General features: G+C 61.6%; 1 protein-coding gene across 2 annotated transcripts; it reads right to left on the bottom strand.

Annotated features, from left to right (window-relative positions):
- Positions 1-5,290: 5,290 nt before the first annotated feature.
- FASN (fatty acid synthase) lies at positions 5,291-23,913 on the bottom strand. Of its 2 annotated transcripts, XM_082678082.1 has the most exons (42): positions 23,795-23,913; positions 21,963-22,100; positions 21,019-21,171; positions 19,604-19,777; positions 19,188-19,388; positions 18,951-19,073; positions 18,751-18,866; positions 18,526-18,660; positions 17,411-17,873; positions 17,138-17,325; positions 16,860-17,049; positions 16,104-16,198; positions 15,837-15,971; positions 15,529-15,732; positions 15,295-15,410; positions 14,887-15,059; positions 14,622-14,813; positions 14,460-14,540; positions 14,159-14,344; positions 13,795-13,974; positions 13,515-13,718; positions 12,573-12,877; positions 11,901-12,293; positions 11,654-11,818; positions 11,439-11,557; positions 11,197-11,351; positions 10,839-11,042; positions 10,515-10,665; positions 10,250-10,428; positions 10,045-10,164; positions 9,726-9,848; positions 9,393-9,616; positions 9,113-9,314; positions 8,826-8,977; positions 8,622-8,713; positions 8,262-8,413; positions 7,923-8,168; positions 7,492-7,680; positions 6,982-7,212; positions 6,649-6,869; positions 6,463-6,561; positions 5,291-6,367 (listed from the first exon to the last, which is right to left on the bottom strand). In XM_082678082.1, exons 2-42 carry the CDS (start codon positions 22,087-22,089, stop codon positions 5,978-5,980), a joined length of 7,548 nt encoding a protein of 2,515 aa, XP_082534208.1. In that variant the 5' UTR covers positions 22,090-22,100; positions 23,795-23,913; the 3' UTR covers positions 5,291-5,977. The 2 variants fall into 2 exon arrangements, with proteins under 2 accessions (XP_082534208.1, XP_082534209.1); XM_082678083.1 differs by lacking the exon at positions 23,795-23,913 and having other exon boundaries at positions 21,963-22,104.
- Positions 23,914-24,743: the final 830 nt, after the last annotated feature.

Genomic DNA, 24,743 nt, shown 5'->3' on the forward strand with positions numbered 1-24,743 from the left:
TAAATACATTATTGAAAATAATTTTATCTTTTTATCTTTCTCAATGTGGCTACTAGAAAATTTATATTTATGTATGTGGGTGGGATTTCTGGAATAGCAGATTGAGGAGCTCACCAAATCTCATCCCCAAAAAGCAGTGATAAAACTGGGCAGAACTGTTAAAAGCAACCATTCCAGGACTCTGGAAGTTGACCAAAGGCATACAATATTTGAAAAGCACTTATTAAAAAAAAAGTACTGAACATCTGTAAGAAGAACAATGGGAGTCTGTGGAGTTTTAGTATTGAACTACTTTTATTTCCTCCCTCCCCATGGTAGTTCCACCAGAGCCAGGTAGGCCTTGAGGACCTCAAGTTCCTACAGACACTGGAGAGAGCTGGCTTGATTGGGGGAGGGGGAAAGCCCCAAAGAACAATTGCAATCACAGTAGCAAATAACTGGGTAGAGGCCTGTATCTCAGCTGCCTGAGGCCATGATAATGGTTGGAGCAAGCAATAGTCCAGCCAGAAATTTTTTTTTTTTTTTTTTTTTTGCGGTACGCGGGCCTCTCACTGTTGTGGCCTCTCCTGTTGCAGAGCACAGGTTCAGGACGCGCAGGCTCAGCGGCCATGGCTCACGGGCCCAGCCACTCTGCGGCATGTGGGATCTTCCTGGACCGGGGCACGAACCCGTGTCCCCTGCATCGGCAGGTGGACTCTCAACCACTGCGCCACCAGGGAAGCCCAATACTGTGTCTTGAATATCACAGCAGTCTTCCTTATTTTCCGTGGGAATGGGCTGTCGCTTAGTACGTCAATCACCTCTTATGGACATGTCAGTGATCTCTTGATATTTTGCAACTTCAAATAATGCTGCAATGAGGGACTTCCCTGGTGGCGCAGTGGTTGGGAGTCACCTGCCAATGCAGGGGACACGGGTTCGAGTCCTGTTCTGGGAGGATCCCATGTGCCACGGAGCAACTAAGCCCGTGCACCACAACTACTGAGCCTGCACTCTAGAGCCTGTGAGCCACAACTACTGAGCCCATGTGCCACAACTGCTGAAGCCCGCATGCCTGGAGCCTGTGCTCCGCAACGGGAGAAGCCACCGCAGTGAGAAGCCCATGCACCTCAATAAAGAGTAGCCCCCACTCGCCACAACTAGAGAAGGCCTGTGCGCGGGAACGAAGACCCAACACAGCCAAATAATAATAATAATAATAATAATAATGCTGCAATGAATCTGCTTGTGTATGTGTGGTTTGGTTTTTTACAAAAATTGCTGTAGATATACATTTAGGACAAATTACAAGACGTGGGAATGCATAGGTAATCTTTCTGCAGATTGCCAAATTCCTTCCAGAGGATTTGTGCTCTTTTGCATTGCCACCAGCAGCGCATGAGTCCGTCTCCCCACGGCCTCACCATCAGAGGATGTAGGCGGTGTTCTCAATTTGTGCCTGTCTGATGGGTAAGGTATGAGATAGCTCAGTGTGGTTGTCGTTTGTATTTCTCTTAGAATGAGAGAAGTGTCTTATTATGTTAGGTGTCTAAGTGACTTTTATTTGGTATATATATATATAAACTTTTTAACAGATTTATTGAGGTATAATTAACAGTTTAAAACTGCACATAAGGTGACAAGGAAGTAAGTTTTTACATGTATGTAAACAGTAAAACTACCACAATCAAAATAATGGAAATATTTATTATCCCCCATGCTTCCTCTACCCCTTTGTAAGTCCTCCCTCCCCTCCCCCCCCATCCCTAGCAAACACTGATCCATTTTCTTTTTTTTTTTTTTTTTGCTGTACATGGGCCTCTCACTGTTGTGGCCTCTCCCATTGCAGAGCACAGGCTCCGGACGCGCAGGCTCAGCGACCATGGCTCACAGGTCCAGCCGCTCCACGGCATGTGGGATCTTCCCAGACCGGGGCACGAACCCGTGTCCCCCGCATTGGCAGGCAGACTCCCAACCACTGCGCCACCAGGGAAGCCCTGATCCATTTTCTGTTGCAGATTAATTTTCCTTTCTAGAACTTTGTATAAATGGAGTCATATTACATAGACAGATGGTCCCCAACTTATGATGGTTCAACTTACGATTTTTTTTACTTTATGATGGTGTGAAAGCAATACACATTCAGTAGGAACCATATTTCAAATTTTGAACGTTGCTCTTTTCCAAGCTAGCAATATGCAGTCTGGTCCTCTCCCGTGATGCTGGGCAGCGGCAGCGAGCGCAGTCCCCAGTCAGCCCGTGATACGAGGGTGAACAAGCATCCTGGACCCAGACAACCATTCTGATTTTCACTGTCAGTATGGTATTTAATCCGTTACGTGAGACAGTCAACACTTTATTATAAAATAGAGCTTGTGTTAGATGATTTTGCCTCACTGCCCACTGATGTTGGTGTTCTGAGCACATTTGAGGTGGGCGAGGCTCAGCTGTGATGTTCGGTAGTTTAGGTGTAGCAAGTGCATTTTCAGTTCACGGTATTTTCAATTTATGATGGGTTTATTGGTCATAATCCCATCGTAAGTCAAGGAAAAGCTGTCCTCTTCTCTGGTCTGGTGTCTTGCACTCAGCATTATTATTTTGAGATTCATCCATGCTTCTGTGTGTATCAGTAGTTCATTCCGTTTTATTGTGGAGTGGTATTCCATTTCAGAAATGAACCACAATTTGTCTGCCTATTCACCTGTGAAGGATTGTTGTTTCTAGTTTTTGGCTATTCCAAATAAGGCTGCAGGAAGCATTCACGGGCAAGTCTTTGTGTGGACATATGCTCTGTTTCTCTCGGGTAAATGCCTAGGAGTGGAATGGCTGGGGCATATGGTAGGTGCGTGTTGAACCTTTCAAAGAAATCGCCAAACTGTTTTCCCGTGTGGTTCCACCATTTTGCATTCCCACCAGCAACGTAGAAAAGTTCGTTTCTCCACATCCTCACCAACACTTGGTATGCCTAATTTTAGCCATGCAAATACGTGTGTGATATCTCAATGCGCTTTTAAAAAAATATTTATTTATTTGGCTGCGCCATGTCTTACCTGCGGCTCGTGGGATCTTTTCTTTTTTCTGGTACGCGGGCCTCTCACTGTTGCGGCCTCTCCCGTTGCGGAGCACAGGCTCCGGACGCGCAGGCTCAGCGGCCATGGCTAACGGGCCCAGCCACCCCACCGCATGTGGGATCTTCTCGGACTGGGGCACGAACCCATGTCCCCTACATCGGCAGGCGGACTCTCAACCACTGCGCCACCAGGGAAGCCCTGCCTATATCTTCTTGACTTTGTGTTTTGTGTGGGATTTGTTCATTTCTAAGTTGTCCAATTGTTTGGCATTAAGTTGTTCATAATATTCCCTTACTAGCCTTTTAATATATGTAGAATCTTAGTGATGTCACCTCTGTCGTTCCTGATACTATTGGTAATTTGTGTTTTTTCTATTTTTTTTCCCAGCTCAATCTGTTTTAAGGTTTATGAATTACTGGTCTTCTCAAAGAAGATTTTAATTTCATTTTCTGCTTTTCTGTTTCCTATTTGACTTTCACTCTGATATGTATTATTTCCTCTATTCTGCTTAGTTTGGGTTTCATTTGCTCTTCTTTGTTTAGTTTAAGGCAGAATTTGAAGTCATTAATTTGAGACATTTCTTCTTTTTTGACATAGACCTTTATTGTTATGTATTTCCCCTACACTGCTTTAGCTGTACACTACAAATTTTGGCATGCCGTCTTCATTTTCAGTCAGTTCAAAATACTTTGATTTCTCTTCTGATTTCTTCTTCAACCCATGGGTTATTGGAAGTATGTTATTTGGTTTCTAAATATTTGAGGATATTCTAGAGATCTTTTTGCTATTGATACTAATTTTATTCAATTATGGTCAAAGAAAATACTTTATAGAAGCTGAGTTCTTTTCAACTTATTGAGGCTGGTTTTATGACACAGAATGTGAACCATCTTAGTAGATGTTCTATGTGAATCTGAAAAGAATGTACATTCTGCTACTGTTGGCTGGTCGGTCTATAAGTGTCAGTTGGTTGATTGTATTGCTCAAGTCTTACACATCCTTACTGATTTTCTACTTGTTCAGTTATTGAGAAGGGTTTTGGAAATCTCCAACTGTAATTGTAGATTGCCTGATTTTTTTTTTTTTTTGGGCTGCACCATGCAGCGTGCAGGATCTCAGTTCCCCGACCGGGGATTGAACCCACACCCCCTGCAGCGGAAGCATGGAGTCCTAATCACTGGACTGCCAGGGAATTCCGATTCTTCTTCCAGATCTTTCGCTTTGTGTAATTTGGAGCTCTGTTATAGGAGCACGAGTTCTCATGTCCTTTGGATTAGTTGACACTTTTATCATTATGAAATGATCCTTTATATCTAACCTATTCTTTGCTCTGAAACCTACTTTTTCCGATATTAACATACCTGCTCCAGAAACTTTTTCACACTATGTTCTGATACATGTTGTAGCATGTTATCAGAACTTCATTCCTTTTTAAGGCTGAATAATACCCATTATGTGGGCAGACCACATTTGTACACTCATTCATCTGTTCACAGACTCTTGGATTATTTCCACCTCTCGGCTGTTGTAGATGAGTTTCTTGTTATGAGCATTGGCGTACAAGGATCTGAGTCCGTTTCCAATTCTTCTGAGTTATACCTAGGAGTGGAATTACTGGCTCACATGGTAATTCTACGTTGAACTTTCTGAGGAACATATAAGGGCCCCCGGATGTTCTGGGTTCAACACATCCTTCTAGAAGTCTAGCAGTGGGCCTGCTCCCCCGGCCCCAGATTCAGTCCTGGCCCAGTGCAGGGCCCACCTCTCTCCCTGCTCCATCTCACCTCTGCTGTTGGCCCAGAAGCTTCCAGCCCAGTGCGTCCACCTCATCCCTTGGCTTGGCGAGGTTCAGATGCTCAGGGGCCTCCCTGCCCCACTACTTCCTTCCATGCAGCCTTCATTCCTTCTGCCTAAACCTGTGTGGTCAGTCTTCCGCTGGACTAGGCCAGTTAAGCACACACTCACCTAGGTGTTGCTGTGAAGGTATTTGGTCCGTGCGCTTCACGTCTACGATCAGGTGACTTCAAATAAAAGTTTACTCTCAGTAATGTGGGTGGGCATCCTCCACTCAGTTGAGGCCCAGGAGAGAAAACCTGAGGTTTCCCTGAGGGATAAGGAAATCTGGCAAGGGTACCCTAGGGGGTACCCCACGATTATGCCAGTGGATCATAAGACGGCATACCTGTCTCCTCCTGGTCAAGCTTCCCTGATAGAGGGGCCCCTGCCTCAAGGTGTCCAGCCTGCTTTCAGGAGCCAGGCGTTGCCCCCTCCCTCCAGCAGGGAGCAGAGGGTGGTCCCTTCCGGGCCACCAGGACTTGGCCAGGACAGCGCAGGCTCACAGGGCTGGTCAGGAAGAAAGGATGCCCAGAGGCCAGAGCGCACGTGCGGTTTAATCATGGGGAGGCTCCAGAGGAGACAACATTTCTACCAGGTTGGTGTAAAAATGAAACAGTATCCAGACATGGTTCTTTACACAGACAATTACAGTAAATTTCAAAATCCAAGCAGCAGTTTGAATGTTGTTTCTTGAAAAATGAACACAGACGAACAGGGTGGGTGCCCAGTGCCCGGGGCTGCTCCGCTCCACTGCCGGCATCATGGGGCCCCGGCCTGGCTACCGTGCGCCGGCCTCACAGGTGGACCAACCGGCGTCTCCCTGGCGACCCAATAAATAGGAGAATCCAAACGGAGAAACGACAAATGGACCCGCGTGGCAGAGCCCGCGCGATTCAGGAAGCTTGGCCTGGCTGGCGGCTCGGCCGACTCTTCACAGACCGGGCAGGTCTCCGAGTTGGCGGCGCGGGTCCCAGCCCCGCGCCCGGGGCAGCCGGGATGGGGGTGGGAGCGGGGAGGGCGCTGGTCCTACTGGTGGCTGCACGTGGGGTGCGGGGCCGGCGGGGTGGGCCCCGCATGCAGGAGCCTCCGGCCTAGCCCTCCCGCACGCTGACCCGGGGCTCGGCCAGGGAGCTGTGGATGATGCTGAGGATGGATTCCAGCCCGCTGCCCTCCAGCAGCGTGCGGTGGTCACCCTCGATGACGTGCACGGACACCTTGCCGTCGCACACCTGGGACAGGTTGTAGTCGGCGCCCAGGTCCTCGCCGTAGGTGCCGCCTGTCTTGGCGCGCAGCAGTGTCACGTTGCCATGGTAGGTGGCCTGCGGCGTGTACTTCTCGGCCGCCCGCAGCTTCTGGTAGAAGGAGCGCGCCGCGAAGCGGACGGCATGGCGGTCCAGGCCCGCATGGCTCTGTGCGATCAGCTCCACGGCGGCTGCCACGCGCTCCTCCAGGCCCTCGAGGGGCAGTAGCGCCTCCAGCACCTGGAGGACAGACAGGACGATGAGTGGCGCCAGGCACGTGAATGGGGGGCAGGGGTGTCGGGAGGCCTCTGGCCGCGCGGTATCTGCAGACTCACCCTGCCGTGCTCCGCGTCAGTGAACTGCTGTACGAAGAAGCACATGGCCTCGGCCTCGGCCTCGGCCTCGCAGCCAGGGGTCATCTTGGCGCGGTAGCTCTGCAAAGGGAGGAGGGGCTGCTGCAGTGGCGGCACAAGGGGCTGGGACTCCAGACCCGGCCCCAGGGGCGCCGTTGCCGTCCTCACCTGCGTGTAGGCCAACACGTAGGTGTGCGAGCCATCGAACAGGAAGAGGCTATTGTTCGTGGGGCCGGCGCTCTGCTGTGCCTGCAGCTGTGAGCACATCTCAAAGGCCACGCAGGCCCCATAGGAGTAGCCAGCGATGCGGTAGGGCCCCTCTGGCTGCACCTGCCTGATGCACTCGATGTAGTAGGCGGCCAGGCTCTGGATGCTGTCCAGGGGCGCAGCTGCAGGGACAGCGTGAGGCTTAGCCCTTGTCTGGACGTGCACGTCACCCCCAACCCACTGGGGGACGGAGGAGGCCCGCTGTGGGGACAGCTCCGCAGGACCCTGACATACCTCCCGTGCACTGCAGGCCGTAGGTGGGAATGCTGAGCTTGGCAGCCAGGCTGTGGAACACCGTGATGGAGCCCTCGATGGGGTGCACCAGGAATAGGGGCCGCTCGGAGCTCTGCACAGAGTTGAGTGGAGCCAAGGTCGGGCCCTCAGGGTTCACCAGCAGGGTGCTCAGGTTCAGCTGGGCCTGCTGCCGGGCAGGGCTGTCCTCTTTGGGTGTGGGGGCCACCAGCTCTGTGAAGAGGGGCAGATGCCAGGGAGGGCCGGGGCCACATGGGGTCCCCTGCTACAATCCCCCAGCATGCACACATATACACGCACACACCTGACTGGGGCTGCTGGTGGCTAGGGTAGGAGGTGGATGGGGGCACTGGGCTCCCACTGAGGGCTCTCAGGACGGGGCCAGATGGACGAGCCCTGACCTGGGTGGGGGCAGGTGGGTCCAGGCTGCTCACAGGCCAGCAGCACTGAGAGGACCTGTGCTGTTTCGGGGATACCCCCCTCCACACCTACCATCAGCTGTGCCAGCCTGCGAGGAAAGTTCCTGCAGCTTCCGGAGCGTGAGCTGCTGGATTTCCCGCATGGACAGCACCCGGTCATGCTCTCGCTCCAGCGTCTGGCGCACCTCCACGGCCATGAGTGAGTCTAGGCCCAGGTCTGCCAGTGAGCTGTCCAAGTTGACAGTGGCCAAGTCACGGATGCCTGGGGAGAGGCGCTCAGTTGGCAATGGGGGATGGGCCTTGGTGGGTACTGTGCCCTGATGGCTGGGTCTTCCCAAACCATCATCACTATGGTCATGGCACACAGCACCCACCCAGCTCTGCACAGACCACCTGTGTCTCTCCCTCCATGAGCAAGCCGGCATGCCCCCTTCTGCAGCCAGGGAGACCAGACTCAGGGGAGCTGAGTGTCTGCCAGTTGGGGGGTGCAGGGTGCTCCCTCACCCAGGATGTGAGCCACAGCCTTCACCAGGTCCTGCTGGCTGCTGCCGTCACCATGGGCTGCGGCCTTCTTCTCCGCCAGCACAAAGCTGCTCAGGACGGGGTGGGGCTGGTTCAGGAAGAGGTCCAGCACCTCCATGCAGGAGATGATGCGTTGGGGCAGCGTCCCGCCAATGACTATGTCGTTGGTACCCATGGTCTCCAGCACGACGCCCACATCGCCAATTGCACCCCACTGCACGGCGAGGCCTGCGGGTGAGGGAGGGTGGGGGGCTGGGGTGAGAAGGGGCACAAGTGAGGGTGGCACCGCAGGAGTGGAGGAGGAGGGGCGGGCGGACCCACCTGGGAGGCCGTCATGCCGGCGCTTCTCACATATGCGCTCCATGGCGGAGTTGGCGAACCCGTAGTTGGTCTGGCTGGCGTTGCCACGCCCGCAGCTCACCGAGGAGAAGACCACGAAGTAGTCCAGCTCGGGGCATGCCTCCCGGGTCACCCTGTGGGTTCTTGAGTCACCCCCAGCCGGCCTCCCCAGCCCACTGGCCGACATGCCCAGGATCCCTGGCTCGCCTGCCAAACCGCCTCCACTGTCCCGGACCCTTGGTTCAGACCCCGGCAGAGGCCTGTGGCCTGGTCTCTGGACAGCAGTGTGAGGGTCGTGCGGGGGAGGGCTGGGAGAAGGAGAGAGAGAAGGGAGGAGCCCACCTGTCCAAGTTCAGGGTGCCATTGTACTTGGGTTTGTTGACGTCCTGGAAGAACTCAGGGGTCTGGTTCTCCAGCATGGCGTCTCTCAGGACCTGGGGTGAGGGGATCTTAGCACCTGCCTTTGCCCCAGGGCTTCGGAGGGCTTGCTTGGGGCGGGGGGCTTCCCTGGGCAGCTGGCTGCAGCCCCTTTAGAGCCGTCCTCACCATGGCCAAGTTGAAGACGCCGCCTACAGGCCCAAGCTGGGTGGCCTCAGTGATGAGGCTCCGGGCACCATCCAGCGAGCTGGCGTTGCTGGTGGACACCAGGACCTGCACACCCTGGCGTCTCCACTCACGGACCTGCCTGGCCTGGTAGCCTGCGGGACACAGATGGTGGGGATGGGCAAATCAGGGCTCTGGCCCTAGGCCCAGGCGCCCGGAGGGCAGCAGGACGGGGAGCTGACTGAGGCCTCTCCCACCGCCCCACCCTCGTGCTCCCTGGGGCCGGTCACCTGTGCGGATCCCGGAGCGGGAGGTCAGCACCAGCTTCTGGGCCCCTCGCAGCATAAGCCACTGGGACAGCTCTAGGCCGAAGCCACCCAGGCCCCCTGTGATGATGTAGGTCTTGTGGGCTGGGCAGTAGGTCTTGGACAAGGCCGCCATCAGGGTGGGCTTGGTCCCTTGCAGCACCGCCTCCTGCTCTTCCTCGCGTACCTGCAGCCCAGGTAGCACCGCTGTTCACACACTGCCGGCAGGGGCCGGAGCTGGGGGTGCCTGGGGTGCCCTACTCACCTGGAGGACCACTTTGCCGATGTGTTTGCCCTGGGCCATGTAGCGGAAGGCGTCCTCCACCTGGGTCTTGGGGAACACGGTGCACTTGAGGGGCTGCACCACACCGTCCCGGATGCCCGCCTGCAGCAGCGCCGACACCTCCTGCCAGGTGGCGCTGTCGTCATCAAAGATTGCATCCAGCAGGATCCCGTGGAAAGTCACGTTCTTCAGGAAGATGGCCATGCCTGGACAGGTGGGCAGGTGGCGGCCTCACTACTCAGCTGACAGCCCACCCTGTGGACCCCTGCCCTGCCCAACAGCCCCCTGCCCACCCGGCCTGCTGCCCAGCCTCACCCAGGGGATGGTTGTTGGAAAGGTCAAATTTGCCGATTTCCAGGAATCGACCATGCTGGGCCAGGCACCGCACGCTGGCCTGCAGCTTTTCTTCCGCCAGGGAATTCAGGACGAGGTCAACACCTTGGGGTGGGGGGGCAAGAGGGGTCCTCACAGTCAAGACCACTGCCCAGCCAACGTGGCACAAGTCCAGAAGGCCAGACCCTGTCCCCGCCTGGGCCGGTGTCTCCTCCAGCTTGGCCGGAGAGGGGGGGATGGGAGGAAGAGGGGGCTGAGAATATGGGTGGATGGTGGTTGGCTAGTGATGGGAGCCACTCACCCTTCCCGGCCGTGTGCCAAAGCACGTGCTGCTCGAAGGACGTGTCCCGGGAGTTGGCAAAGCTGGCTTCGTTGAGCTGTGGGAACCTGGCCTGGAGGTATGCCCGCTTTTCAGCTGACCCTGGTGGGGAGAGACGCTGCTGGTAAGTCTGGGCTTCAGGCGTTGGAGGGGCAGTCCTGGGCTCTGGGAAGGGCTGTAGGCTTACCCACAGTGGTGAAGACGCGGCAGCCCAGGCTGAGAGCGATGGCGATGGCGGCCTGACCCACACCGCCCGAGCCCGAGTGGATGAGCACTGTCTCCCCAGGCTGCATGCGTCCGCGTACTACCAACGCGTAATAGGCTGTGGCATAGACGACGGGCACTGAAGCTGCCTCCTCCAGGGTCCTATGGGCACAGCGCAGGGGTCAGCTCTGGCCTGATCCCTGGCCACATCCATGTTGGGCCCCAGGTCACAGCCCTGACCGACTCACCAGTTGGAAGGCACGTCCCACAGGAAGTCTTGAGACACCAGAATGGAGGTGGCCAGGCCTTCGGCGGGCACCAGCCCCATCACACGCTTGCCTCTGGCATCTCGGCCGGAGAACTCCATGCCCAGCATGCAGTCTCGAGCGACCCATTTTCCTGGAGGCAGATGGTGGGTGAGCCCCTTACCTCCCCAGGAGGACCCCAGTGTGTGAGCTTGGGCTCGAGGAGCCTCCCAGGTTCCTGAGCATTGTGGGGTGAGGACCCTCCTCTTCCCAGGTCCTGGCCCCAAGGGTCTTTGTTCTGGTCCCCCCACCGTGTGCTGCCTGTACCTGGGATGGCGTCAGGGGACAGCTTGCCCGTGGCCAGCATGATGTCTCGGAAGTTGAGGGAGGCATAATAGATGGTGCAGAGCTGGACTCCAGGGCCAGTGGGCTGGGCGTGGCGCAGAGGAGAGCAGACCCAGCGGATGGAGGAGAGGTCCCCTCGGGTGAGGATGTTTATGAAGGCATGCTCTGTCTGCTCCTCTGGCCGGTCTGTGGGTGACAGAAAGTGGAGCTGCCACAGGGTCACACGCAGCCCTGGGCTGGGCAGGGCTTCCAGCCAGGGTCCCCCTGCCCTCTCCTTCTCAGCCCACCCAGCTGCGAGGTGAGGAGACTGGGGGGGCAGGGTGGCACATTGGGCGCTCACCCTTTTCCAGTGGGAAGTGGCGGAACGCCCCCCAGGCCCCGTCCCGGTAGACGTTCATCACCAGGTCCCCCTGTAGCACCTTCTGCAGCTCCAAGGAGTTTGGGTCCATCTCAGGGGTGGGGGACGTGCTACTGAGGTTGGACACCAGGACGCACCTATGGGCAGCCAGACAGGTGAGGGGAAGCTGCGGGGGGGGTTTGGAGGGGAGGAGCAAGGGGCATGCAGCTCAGTGGGCATCTCACCGAATCTGGTGCCCGCCGGGCTCTTTTCGGAGACAGTTCACCATGCCCACGACACCTGAGGTGGTGCAGCTGACGGCCATGAGCCACACGGGCCGGGACGAGGAGTCAGCCAGGATGTTCTGTAGAACGAGGGAGGGGTTGGCTTCTGGGGGCTCCCCAGGCCCCAGCGTTGGAGCTGCATTAGCCAGGCCTGGCCAGGGCTGGGAGGGACTGACCTTCAGTGAGTCGACCCATCTGAAGCTGGCGTCCTCCACGGACAGGAAGACTGGGCTATCCTGCGGGGCTGGCCGGCGGCACAGGAAGAGCACAGAGCCGTAGAAGGACCTCTTCAGGGCCACCAGGTGCAGGGATGCCCCGGTAAATAGGCTCTCCCACTCGTCCTGTGCGTTGGGGGGTCAGTGCTCGGCAGCCTCCTGGCCCCTCCCCATCCCGGCCCCTCCCCATCCCGGCCCCGCCCCGCACCTGGCTCAGGAGGTGCTGCCCCCCTTGATGTGACTCAGAGCAGGTGAGAAAGGCGACAGTCTCCCCCAGGGAGTAACCTCCGAGCAGCGTGTGCAGCAGCAGGAAGCCTCCCTCCTTCAGGGTAGCCGCCATGTTGCCAACGGCCGTGGCCGGGTCACCAAGGGTGGCCAGGGCACAGTTGCACACCAGGAGGTCAGCCCTGCTCAGGCTGCTGGGGGCCGGGTCCACAGGGTCCCACTGGCCTTGGGTCAGGTCGAGCTGCTGCAGCTTGGCTTGGGCCGCCTCCAGGGCCTGGGCGTGGCGGTCAGTGGCTATGTAGTCCAGCTGCATCAGGGGCTGGGTGTTAAGCAGCGCCGGGATGCGGGAATAGAGTCGGCCGTCACCGGCCAGCACCTGGGGTGGAAGAGCTCCTTGGATCAGCTGCCGCGGGGCAGGCGCACCCACCCCCTCAGCTGGGTGTCTCCCAGAAAGGCCCACCCACCAACTCCGCTGAGGCCACGGGCCAGCGCTGCCCTGTCCACAGCACCCGCAGAGCCCACCTCCAGCCCCTTCTCTGTGCCCCTTCCCCTTCAGTGTGCGGGCGGCCTCGCTTCAGAGGGGCCCCGGCCCTCCTGGTGTTCGGGGCTGCCTGCGTCTGGGTCCACAGTGCTTGCCTCTGCGCCCAGCACCCACCTCCACCACCTTCATTCTGAGGCTGGCCGTGTTCTCCAGGGCGGTGTCCACGCACGCCTTCAGTGCTGGGGAGTCGAGGAGGCCGCTGAGCAGGGGGTCGTCACACAGCAGGGGCCTCTCCTGGGCCAGGACCTGGCCCAGTTCCTGCTGTAGGTTCCCATTGAGTTGCAGTTGGCAGGCAGCGGCCAGCAGCCGAGGCAGGCCCTGCTGCGGGGCCTCCCGGGGAGCCTGGGCACTGTCCAGCCCGGGCACCACCATCTTCAACCCCTGCTGGGCTACCTTCGTCTGCAGTGCCTGTGCCAGCCCTGGGGAGGAGAGAGATGGGTGCTAGGGAAGAGCCTCAGCTGGGCTGGGGTTCCTGAAGGTCCCCCAGCAACTGGTGTCTGCCTGGAGCAGGGACTCAGAGGTAAGCAGGACCCACCGCCCGGCTCTGCCCACTGACAGCAAATAGAAGGACGGAGTGGGCAGTCCAGTCCTCCAGGGCTAGAAACTGGCATCAACCATCTGGACCACTGGGCGGGTGAAGGGCTGCTCTGCCTCCCACCCAGGTGTGAGCCCTACAGAGGGTGGATTCTCCAGAGGGTGGGTTCAGTGCCTTGATGGCCCTGCTGCCCCTCCCCAGCTCTCCCCACCCATCAGGTTGGGTGTGAGCCCTGTGTAGGGAGCTGTCTCATGGCATTACGCCTATATGCCTGGCTAGGGGCATAGACAGAAGAGGACAAATCTGTCACCTGTGTGTGCTAGGCCTCCTCTGAAGACATCAGCTCTGGGTGGGGGGAGCCAGGCCTGGGGGCACTCACGAGGGGAAGGCAGATTTGGGCTCCACATGAAGGAGGGGCTGTGACGGGGCGATGAGGGGAGGTGATGAGCTCCCCTTTGCCAGACTGGGCACAGGAACTGGGAGCTGGACCCCGGGATGAAGGGGGTGGGCGCAGGCCTCACCCCTGCACAGCTGCAGCTCCTCCTGCAGGGCCAGGCTCCCAGCCAGGCACCCGCTCTCCACATGCGGCGTGAAGCAGAACTTCTCCAGGACGGGTGCCAGCTGCTCCTGCTGCCGCCGAGGGGCCACCGAGGCGTGGAGCCGCGAGATGTGGACGCTGCCGGCCACGATGCTGTTCAGATACCTGTTCACCACCACGTCGGCCACTGCGGGGACATGCTGGGTAAGTGCGGGCAGCACCTGGCGCAGGGACACAAGTGTGTGGGGCCAGGGCGGGGCTACCTTGTGTCTCGCCTTGCAGCGCGTACAGCTTCTGCCGGTGGGTGGTGGGGTCGATGTGGATGGCGGTGATGCGTGTGGGCAGGCACAGGTTGCGGTGGCCCGGGACCAGGAGGGACATCTGCAGCATGGTGTCCAGGAAGGTCACCCAGTTGTCTTTCCACAGCAGCCGGCCTGTGTTACCTGGGGTGGAGGGACCGTCAGTCGGCCAGGTTGGGTCTCTCCCCCAGTGGGCCCTCTCCTCCATGCGGCCCCCTCACACCCACAACTGCCCTCCCTTCACCCAGCTTGGGCATCTAACGCTGGGCAGCAGGAGTTAGCCCCAAAGCATGTTCCTGAGTATAAAGTGGGGCCCCCTTGCACCCACCTTCGAGGTTGGCCTCGAGGATGCCCTGGAAGTGGGGGCCGTAGTTGTAGCCCCGCAGCCGCAGCTCCTTGTACACGTCGCTCTGGCTCAGGTGGAACGCAGCACTGGGGTCTACAGGTGTGGGGCCCGTGCCATACTGGTTGTCAAAGAGCCTGGGATCGGGGTCCTTCCACTGGTGTATCTGCCCTGTGGGCGGGGGTGGCAGAGGGCCTGAGGGCAAGGCCGGGCTGAGCTGGCAGCCAGGGTCCACCCAGAGACCCCCACCAGGGACTCTGCAGCCTGGGCGGGTGCCCCCGCTCACCGCTCACGATCAGGTTGCCGTTCTCAGACACCTCGAAGGTGCACGAAGCCTCCAGAAGCCGCACTTCCAGGGGCACGGTCCCTGCAGGCAGCAGGGTCAGAGGTCAGCAGCAGAGGTCAGCAGGCGGCACTCCCGCCCCGCATCCCGAGCCGCCGGCCTCACCTGTCTTGGGCAGGATGGTGGCCTGGTGTAGTGTCACGTCCTCGAACACCACAGGCACCTGCTCCATGTTTTGGTCCAGGGCTCGTGCCAGCGTCTTCCAGACCAGGAATAGGTAGCCAGTGGCGGGGAAAATTACGCGGCCGTCGATGCAGTGATCCAACAGGTAGTGGTCAGGGGTCTCAGGGCTGGCATCTGTGGGGCATGGGCCTTAGTGCCAGCGAGCGGGAGGAAGGAGCCGCCCCCCGCCTGCCCACACCTCACTCACCGATCTTATAGACAGTGGCAGAGGAGCAGCTCGAGCCGCTGGGGAAGTCCTCCATGGCGGGCACATCCCAAGTCTGGCTGTGGTCCCACCTGATGTGCGGGGAAATGAGGGGGGTCCCCCGGGGGGCCGGGAACTCCACGGGTGGGAACAGACCGTTGGGGTTGATGTCAATGCTGGAGGGTGCAGAGGGGAGATGTGAGCAGCACATTGGACCCCAGGACCACCCTGGGTGGGTACTGCCAACCATTCTCCCCTAAGACCCCAGGGATGACCGAGACGGGGTGGGGTGGGGGCTGCAGTGAGGGTGTGACAGTGGCCCAGCACCCACAGCCCCGCTTCCTGGGGACGATCTCAAGGCCAGCCTATGGCTGAGGGGCTCCCAGGGTCAAGCAGGGCGAGGGGACGCACCCCATCAGGTGGAGCCTGCCCACGTTGCCGAGGAAGAACTCCAGGTTGTCCCTGTGGTCCTTCTTCATCAGCGGGATGACGGTGCAGCTGGACTTGAGGCCTCTCTTCAGGATGGCCTGAGAGGCAGAGACAGGCTGGGCCTCCCTGACTAGCTCCCACCCAACCCCACAAGGCCACACGGAGCCCGACCGCCATCCCTCCCGGACCTGACCATCCTGCCCCCCCAGCACGCACCTGCAGCAGGGCGTGGGGGGCGATCTCCAGCACCACGGCGTGCTCGGGCACGTGCCTCAGTGCCTCCTGGAACAGCACAGGGCTCACCAGGTTGTTAACGTTGTACTCAGCTGAGAACGTGCGGGCCAGGTGGCCCTGCCACTGGGCCTCGGGGATGGAGGTGCTGAGCCAGTACGCGGAGCGGGGCCGTGGCTCCCGGATCACCTGCACACACGGTCAGGCTGGGTCGGCGTGAGGGAGCTTGGGGCCGCCTGCCCGCCCGCCCTCCGGGAGGCCCCCGCCAGGCAGCCCATGGGGCAGCAACCCACCTTCTTGAGTGCCTGCAGCAGCGCAGGGGCGATGGAGTCCATGAAGTAGGAGTGGAACGCTATGCCACCTGTCCGCACCTCCTTGGCAAACACACCCTCCTGCTTCAGCTGCTGCACGAACTCGGACATTGCGGCCTGGGGTGGGGGCGGGGAGGGCGCAGGGGCGCTGGACGAGCAGTCCTAGGCCTGTGCCCCGCTCCCCATGCAGAGCTCACCCTGAGGGATGGGAGGGGACTTGGGGATGAGGCCTCGCCTCCCAGGGCCCACCTGAGGTCCGGAGATGGTCACAGAGTCCTTGGAGTTGTGGCAGGCAGGCACGATACCAGGGGGGCAGCGCCGCTTACACTCTTCCCAGGACAAGCCTGGGGGCAGAGACAGCCTCAGAAGGTGGCCACAGGGAGCCGGCACCCTCACTCAGCCCCTCCCCAGGGGGAGGAAGACGTTGCCGGGGTGGCTCTAACGACAGAGGCGGTGATGACAGCTGCACAGCGGCACCTTTACGAGGCACTTTCACCCCTGCCGTGTCTGATTTCAGGCAGAGGTGTCGTTAATGCTACCCCAGAGGCGGGAGCCAGTTTCGGCTCAGTATTGAGGCCAAAGGCTCCTACGTCTGACCAACCAGAGGACCTCGGCCTCACTCTCCTGCCAGTCCCTCAGGTTTTCTCGGGTGTCCTTCCGTCCCCAGCCCTGCCTGCCCGAAGTGCGAACAGGCCCACTCCTTCCCCTGCAGCCCCCAGTTAGCTCAGGCTCATGGGAAAACCATGCTGGCCTCTCCTGATGCCCATGGGCAAGTGTGCTGAGCACCAAGGCCAGCAGGCTCAGGGGGGCCATACAGGGCACACTGGAGCAGGCTGTCAGGGTCGCTCTCACCCTGAAGTGAGGAGGACGGCGGCCGGCGAGTCACCCCAGAACCCTGCCTCTGCCCAGCACCAATGTCGAAAGTGCCAGCGTAGACGTCCCCTCCCACGGAGACCCTCAGGCCCATGGGTGGAGTGGGATGGCAGAGCGCAGGGCAACACCTACCCACAGCTGCCATGGCCCCAGGCGGGATGTTGGCCTCCTTGATGCACTGGGCCCTCCAGTAGGCAGCGAGGACAGCCTCCTCCTGAGAGAGGCAGCCGTCGGCGTAGCCGCAGGCCACCTCACCCAGGGAGTGCCCGATGATGCCGTCAGGCCGCAGGCCCATGGAGGTCAGCAGGTCTATGAGGGCAATCTGGGGGAACAGGGTGCGTCACGCCAGTCCCGGGGACGCCAGGCTGACCGCCCTGCCGGCCTGCTCACCCCAGACCCCGGGGGTGCACCTGGATGGCAGTGAGGCTCACGAAGGACTGGACGGTGTCATCAAAGGTGGCCTCATCTGTGCTCAGCAACAGGTCCGACACCTGCAGTCCCAAAGGCTTCACGGCCTCGTCTGAGCGCAGGATGGAATCGCGGAAGCTGCCCAGGCGCATGAGGCTCAGCCCCATGCCGCGCCACTGTGCGCCCATCCCTGTCCCAGTGAGAGGCGTCAGGGCAGGGCTGCGCGGCCCTGCCCCCACTGCCCTCGGGGACACCCTGGGGAGCCGGGGGCTCACCGGAGCAGATGAACCAGAGTGGGCGCTTGCCAGCCGGCACCTGGTGCACCTCCTGGTTGCCGCCCTGGCCGCCCAGCACAGCGTAGCCACGGAAGGGCATGGTGGCCGTGGGGGTGGCCGCGATGTCGTTGAGCATGCTCACGAAAGCCAGGTCATGGCTGTGCCGGAGGCCCTGCTCCAGCAGGCCCTGCACCGCCTCAAGGGTGCGCCCGCTGGCCCGCAGCAGACGGGGCAGGGCAGAGTGTGGGGCAGGTGGCGGGGGCGGCTGGGCGTTGGGCCGGAGGATGACATGCACGTTGGAGCCGCCGAAGCCGAAGGAGTTGATGCCCACATTGCCCCCGAGAACGGGCAAAGGCCGGTCCACTACCTGCAGCCGCCCGTCTTGCAGCGCTGGGATCTCGGGGTTCGGGCTGTGGAAGTGCAGGTTGGGGGCCCAGACCCCGTGTTCCAGGGACAGCAGCACCTATGGGTGCCTAATGGTCAGTGGGGTGGCCAGCCCCGGGATCCCTGCCCTGCTGGTCAGGGTGGGCTTCAGGTACTTCCCTTCCTGAGGACACTCTGAGGCCACCTGCCCACTGCAACAGACTTCCTTCCCCCCAACCTTGCCCAGTCCCAGTGCAGTGGTCTGGTGACCGAGCCGCAGGCCCCTTCCCCTCTCGGCCTTGGGCCTCATCTAGGGTCCCTGCCACCTCCGGACTAATGGCCATGGGGCTAGACACAAAGGTCCCTCAGCCAGACTCCACCCCAGGTCCCAATCTAAGAGCTGCAGACGGGTGGCTACAGTGGCCCAGGAAGCCCAGAGCACCAGGGAGCCTGAGCAGTGCTGACCTGGATGCTCTGGGCTACCAACTGGTCAGCAGGCCACGGGGAAGGGCAGCCCTGGACAGGTGGGGCCGCCTCGCTGCTTCCACCCTCTGGCTTGGTCTCTTGTGGAGCAGTACCGGGCAAGATGTCTGGCCCAGTGAACTAGGGCAGGGAATGGCTACATGCTGGCACCCTGCTGTCTGGGTCTCAGTGGCCCACACCCCACAGCACAGCCTGTGGGGATCCTCCCCCGACTGGGCAGCAGGAAGCTGAGGAGGCAGGGGCAGGATGGCCCCAGACCGCCTGCCTACCTTGATCAGTGCTGCGAGCCCCGAGGCGGGCTCCGCGTGCCCCATGTTTGACTTGGTGGACCCGATCAGCAGGGGGTCCTGGCGGGTGGCACACAGGGCCCGCATGATGCTATTCAGCTCCTGGGGGTCGCCCACCTGTGGGGGACTCAGGGCGGTCAGGACTCCACCCTGGCACCTCTCCGGCATGGGGTGTGGGGTGTGCACACGGCCAGGCAGGGCTCTCACCTTGGTGCCAGTGCCATGGGCTTCGATATACTCCAGGGACTCGGGGGTCAGCCCGGCCGACTCGTACAGGGAGCGGATGAGCTGCTCCTGCACCTCTCCAGAGGGGAAGGTGACGCCTGTGGGCGGGGCCAGGCCTCAGCACACCACCAATCACCTAACCGCCTGCAGCCCCACCCTCACCCTGCCCGGGATGCTCCCACCTTGCTCTTTGAAGCCATCAGTGTTGGTGCCAGCATTGAGGATGGTGGCATACACCCGTCGGGCCAGGGACTTCTTGGTCAGCAAGACGGCCACCACAGCCTCTGCACGGCAGTAGCCGTCCCCTGGGGGCAGAGGGCACCTCAGGCCTAGGAGCTCAGGGCAGAGCTCAGGGGCTGGTGTAGGGTGAAACGGGGGCGGGGGGTGCTATCCTGTGCTCCCACACCCTCCGCCCTCACCTGCTGCATCGAAGGACTTGCAGGAGCCCTCAGGGCTGAGCATGCCCAACTTCATGAACTGCACCGAGGTGTTGGGCTTCAGCAGGATGTTGATGCCACCCACAACGGCCGCGGGGCACTCCCCACTGCGGATGGCCTGGTAGGCGCTCTGCAGGGCCAGCAGGCTGGAGGAGCAGGCTGTGTCCAGGGCAACGCTGGGCCCTGCAGGCAAGGGCACAATGCAGCTGTGGGACTCCCCCAACCTTGGGGCCCTGGCAGCTTTAGCAGGTGCCCTCCATGTCGAGCCTATGATACCAGGACCTCACCCCTGCAGGCCCTCCTCGGAGGGGGGAGGTCAGAGTCTGGAAGGGTCTCAGCTGCCGTCCGGCCCCACCCTGCCCCAGTCCGAGGCCCAGAGGAGCTGTGTGTGCACCCACCTTTGAAGTCGAAGAAGAAGGAGAGGCGGTTGGCCATCATGGCGCGCTGGCAGCCCACCATACTGTAGCCCATGAGGGTCTCAGGGTCTCGACTCAGAGCCTCTGAGGCCTCAGAGCTGCTCACACCCACCCAGACACCGGTGTTCGTCCCACGAAGGGAAGCTGGGTTGATGCCTGTAGGAGACAGAGGTCAGCCCTAGCTGCTGTGACATGCCCAGCCCACCACCCAGCTCTCGCCTCTCAGCCTCCCTGGCTTGGGTGAGAGGAGGCTCCATCTCAGCCTGGCTCTGGAAGGGACGAGGTGGGCCAGGGAAGAGAGAGCAGAGCCACAGTGGGGCGGCCAGCCCAGGTAGGGCTGAGAACAGATAACCAGGTCACAAGGAACCAGGGCCCAGGCACGGGCGGGGTGCCAGGTGGGGCTCCAGGCTCTGGGTCAGGCAGCGGCCAGAGACAGCCAGAGGTGGGGACAGAGGGCAGCATTGTCCCTAGGCTACTCCCCTGGCCCCTGGTGTTGCTGGCAGGGTCTGGTGAGCCCTGAGGGCGGCCTGCCCTGGGCGGGCCAAGATAAGAAGACAGAGAGAGACAAAAGCCGAGTGTCCAGGCTTGGGAAGGAGGGAGGGACACTTGCTGGCCCCTGGGGAGCCGCATCCAAGGTCTCCGGGTGGGGCCTGGGCAGTGGAAAGGTCTCCACTTTCCCCTACCAGGGTCCTCTCACCTCCCCTCCACTCCACCCCAGGCAGCATGTGTCCATAACCCCATCACGCTCAGTGTCAACCCCAGAGACTACTTAGCATCTGCTGCAAGACAAGAAACTGCAAGGCCAGGATACCTACCCTGTCAACCACAGGTGGCAGCAGGCAGGCCCCAAGTTCCCCCTCAGAGCTGAGCTCTCACTGCTCACCTACTGAGGGGCCTCATCCACATGTCAGCCTCCCCTCTCCCACCTGGCAGGACTTCTACGTCCCTGGTGTCCCTGGGACAAGTCTGTGCCCTGGGACAAGGGGCAGCTGGCCTCGAGGCACTTGTCCAAGGCCAGACTTAACCCGGCAGAGAAGAGTGTGGAGGGTAACAGTCGTGGGGCCAGGTCTCGCCTCCTACTCTGCCTGGCACCCTCCCTTGCCCCCAAGATCAGCCATGCAATGGGGAGTGAGGAAACTGGGGCATCAGGACGTGCCTGGGGCACCTCTGGTGTGCAGCTGTGAAATGTGACCTGCCCAAGGCCCATGCCTCCCCAGCCCACTGGCCCCGGCCCAGGACTCCGCTCCCTCAACAGCTCCTATGTTTTGGATGTTTTGTCATGAACACATGTTGCTCTTAGAAGCAAAATGGAGGAACGCTTTCAAGAGGAGCGGCAGGAACCTCAGGGATGGGCCCCCAGAAGTCCCAGGTTGGCTGTCAGCCTCCTGATGACCCACCTCCGTCCACAATGGCCTCATAGGTGACCTCCAGAAGCAAGCGCAGCTGGGGATCCATTGTGTTTGCCTGCTTGGGGTGGACCCCGAAGAACGAGGCGTCAAACCGGGACAGGTCCTTCAGCTTGCCTAACCGCCGGGGCAGGCCATACAGTCCTGTGGAACACACGCAGATGGAGGGGCCAGCCACGGAACCTCACGGCCCCGAGTGACTGACAGTGGCGCCCCTGTGGCAACAGGGAGCCAAGGCTCCCCGGGATGGGTGGGCCCACTTCTGAGAGGGGGCCCTAGGGGGAGGCTCACGGGTGGTGTCCCAGAGCACAGCACGGTGGGGGGAGGGCCCCCTCCTCCCACCCACCACTGTCCTGTCCTGGCTGGAGACCCCCTGCCTGGCCTGACACTGGCCCCAGAGGCTGAGGCCAGGCCAGGCTCCGCCACACTGACTCACATCCCGTAGATCAGGAAGAGCCGCTCTGCTGAAGAACCTACTGGGCGTGAGGGAGTCCAACCAGTTTCCTGGGAGAGCCTCGTGTCTTATCTGACAGTTTGGGACATGTGGGCCAGCAGTGGCTGGCCAGGCTCTGCAGGGACCAGGTGGTGGGCAGTGGGGCCAAAGGTGCTCACCCACCTGGCCTAGCTCTGGATCTGCCCCCTCGCAGCTTACCCAGCTCATCTGTGAAGTGGGCAAAGACCACGCCCAGGGCCAGCCCTCAGTCTCCTGCGGACTGGAGTTCAGTCCCTAGCCCACTGGCCAGAGGCCCCAGTTTCTCCTTCGCCCTGAGCCTTCTCCTGGCGCCATCTCGCAGGAAGAGCCTGCAGCATGGCCTCACCTTGGGTGACCGTTGGCTCTGCAGGTGGGACGGGAGCTCAGGCCAGAGCAGGCCTGTCCTGGTAGCTTGGAGACTGTGTACCCAGCGGCAGTGAGAGGAGAACCCAGGCCCACTTACCTGCCTTCCACCGCCTGTCATCATCCGTCACCATGTCCACACCGCCGATGAGATTGGCCCAGAACTCCTCCAAGTTCTCCGACTCAGGCAGCTTCCCGGACATGCCAGCGATCACCACCTCCTCCATGGCTGCTCTCTCTGCAGGGAGGGTGGTGTGGGGGCCCGGACACTGGTCAACCTCAGCACCCACACTGCCAGTCTGCAGCTTCACTGGCATTGGCCCTGGCCTGGGGTGACCCCAAAACGGCCCTGCTGCAGTGGTCCCAGGAGGGGGCCTCACAGTGGGAGGCAGGCAGGGCCAACCCAGAGAAGGGCCCAAACCCTTCCTAGGAAAGGGCTGCCTGGCCATCAGCCTATCAAGAGCTGGCCAAGGGAATTTAGCAGGCGAAGGAGAAAGGGCAAACGTGCGGGTGAGAAAGCGCACCCTTGCTGACCGGCCGGCTCTGCACTCAGCACCCCACGCTGTCCTCCATGCTGGGCCCAACGGCTCAGGCACTGAGAGTGCCAAGGCCTGGGGGGCTCTGGGGCAAAATTGGTCCCTGCCCCACAGTGGACAGACCCAGCCTGTATGGCTGCTCCAGCGAGCTCCAACCTGGAGAACTACTCCTAGTCAGGTGCCGGTCAAGTGCTACCCAGACCCACACACCTGCACAGGTTGAGGCCTCAGAGTCCTGCTTGCCAACCTCCACGCAGCCTGCCTGGCCACCCAGACCCAGGTTCCCAAGACGCCAACGAGGGAGCCTAGGCTACCCTGAGGCTGTGGGCCCAGGATGGGGGCTCCTGTACAGCCCTTGAGGAAGGGGGCAAGGCCAGGGTTGATCCTGCACACTTCCACCAAGGCTCCAGGGCCTCATGGCGCTAATGACCGCTGGACTCGCCAATCAGCGGCCCTCCAGCGTCTCTCTGAGCAAAGGAAAGCACAAGCAAGTGGAGAGAGCGTCTTCCTTGGGTGCCCTCATCACCCTGCTGTCCCGGCAGAGAGGGAGCCCCCTCCCCCAGCGCTAAATAAAGAGCCCTTTGCCGGCCCAGAGGCACCAGCTCCCGGGGCGGCTGCTTCTCCAGAAAGCGCCCGCTCTGTTCTCCCCCTACTTGCTATTCACGCGGAGTCCGGCGGGACTAGGCAAGGGGGTGGAGACCCCTGCAGAGCGCACTGTCTCGCATGCGCCGCCGCGAGGCTGTACGGGGCAGGAGCCGCTCTCCCCCCAGAACTTCGGGGGCTCCAAACGGAGCCCACGTGGTGGGGAAGCCGTCCTCATCCGGCCCCGCGCCTCCTCCACCCACCACCCTCCCTTCTTCTTAGGCCCTCCGGTCGGCTGAGACTCTGCTATCCCGCACCCGGAGGTGGGGGGACGCTGCGGATGGAGGGGCTTGGCGGCCCGGCCTGAAACGAGGCCCTTGTGGGCTGCCGGAGCTGGGCGCACACGGGGCGGCTGGGGGCTCCTACAGGCCCTCGAGGGTCCGCAGCCGCCCGGCCCAGCCCAAGACCAAAATGGCTGTTCGCGGCGCTCCTGGGCGTCCGCCCCTCGCCATCCGCCCACCTGCCCCGCCGGGCCTGGGGCATGCCGCGAGGGCCTTTCGCCGCCCGGCCTCGGGCGCCCCGTGGGGCTCGAACATCCATACCGGGGGCTCGGACCCCGAGACCAGGGCAGGCTGTGCGGGGCTACCCCTCGGCACTGGCGCGCCGGACGACGCGCGCCCAAGGCCGGAAGATGCGGGCCGGCGGCGCCCCCTCGAGCCTGACCGCACCACCCCCGCCCCGGCCCCTGCCCGGCCCCAGGACTCCGGCCCCCGGCAACCAACTCCCGACCCCGGCCCGGCCTGGCCGCTCGTACCTGGTCTGGGCGCGGGCGCGGGCGCGGGCGGTGGCGTGGGCGGCGGAGGGAGAGCGAGGATGGAGCGCGCGGTGGAGGGGAGGCCGGGCCGCTTCCGTCTCTCTGGCTCCCTCTAGGCCCGCGCCGGCGCTATTTAACCGCTGCCGTCCCCGCGCGGACACGCCACATGGGCTGACAGCTTGGCTGCGCCGCCCAGGCCAATGAGCGTCAGGGCTGCGCCCCGGGACCAGGCGCGCCGCCGCCAGTGGGGTGATGCCGCGCGCCGCCGCCGGACGCCGGGACTCTGCGCGGGGGCGCGCCAGGGGGGCGCCGGGCTGGGGGCCCCGGGACTCGGGGGGCGCTGGGGCGGGGCGCAGCGTCACCCCCGCCCCACGACTTCCCTTCCGCGCCCCACGCCTCCCGGGGCCGCCCCCACCCACGGGGCCTCGGGGGCCACGTGTGCACGGCGCGCAGTGGAAACGGGACGGGGCTTGCTTGGGTCACTCTGGGGGTTATACTGGGGCCACACTGGGGGCCGGACGAACCCCCGGGCGTAAGGACTGAAGGGCCGGCGTCCGGGACGAGCGAAGCCGGCCCGGGGCGTGGCTCGCTCTGCAGCCGCAGCCAATCGGGGGCCGGGGGCGTGCGCGCTGGACCAATGGCGGCGCGCGAGTGGGCGTTGCTAGGCGATAGGGTGATGGGCCGGCGCTGCGCGGACCGCAGCGGGCGAGCGCGGTCGTTGACCCGGCCGAGGGCGCCCCGCGCGGGGTTACTGCCGGTCACCGCAACGCAGCGCGGCTGGTCCTCCCTGCCTCGCCTCCCAAATTCGCAAGGCGGGCGCGGGGACCGGGGGGACGCTCCCGAGGCCGGGCAGGGGCTCCCCGCAGCCGGCCGCGGGGACGGGGCGCGCCCATCTGGCAAGCGGGCTCTGTACGGACACCTCTTGGTGTGATTTGAACAAAGGAGTCTC

The sequence above is a fragment of the Grampus griseus genome, assembly GCF_964374135.1.
Source record: "Grampus griseus genome assembly, chromosome: 20".
NCBI lineage: Eukaryota > Metazoa > Chordata > Mammalia > Artiodactyla > Delphinidae > Grampus > Grampus griseus.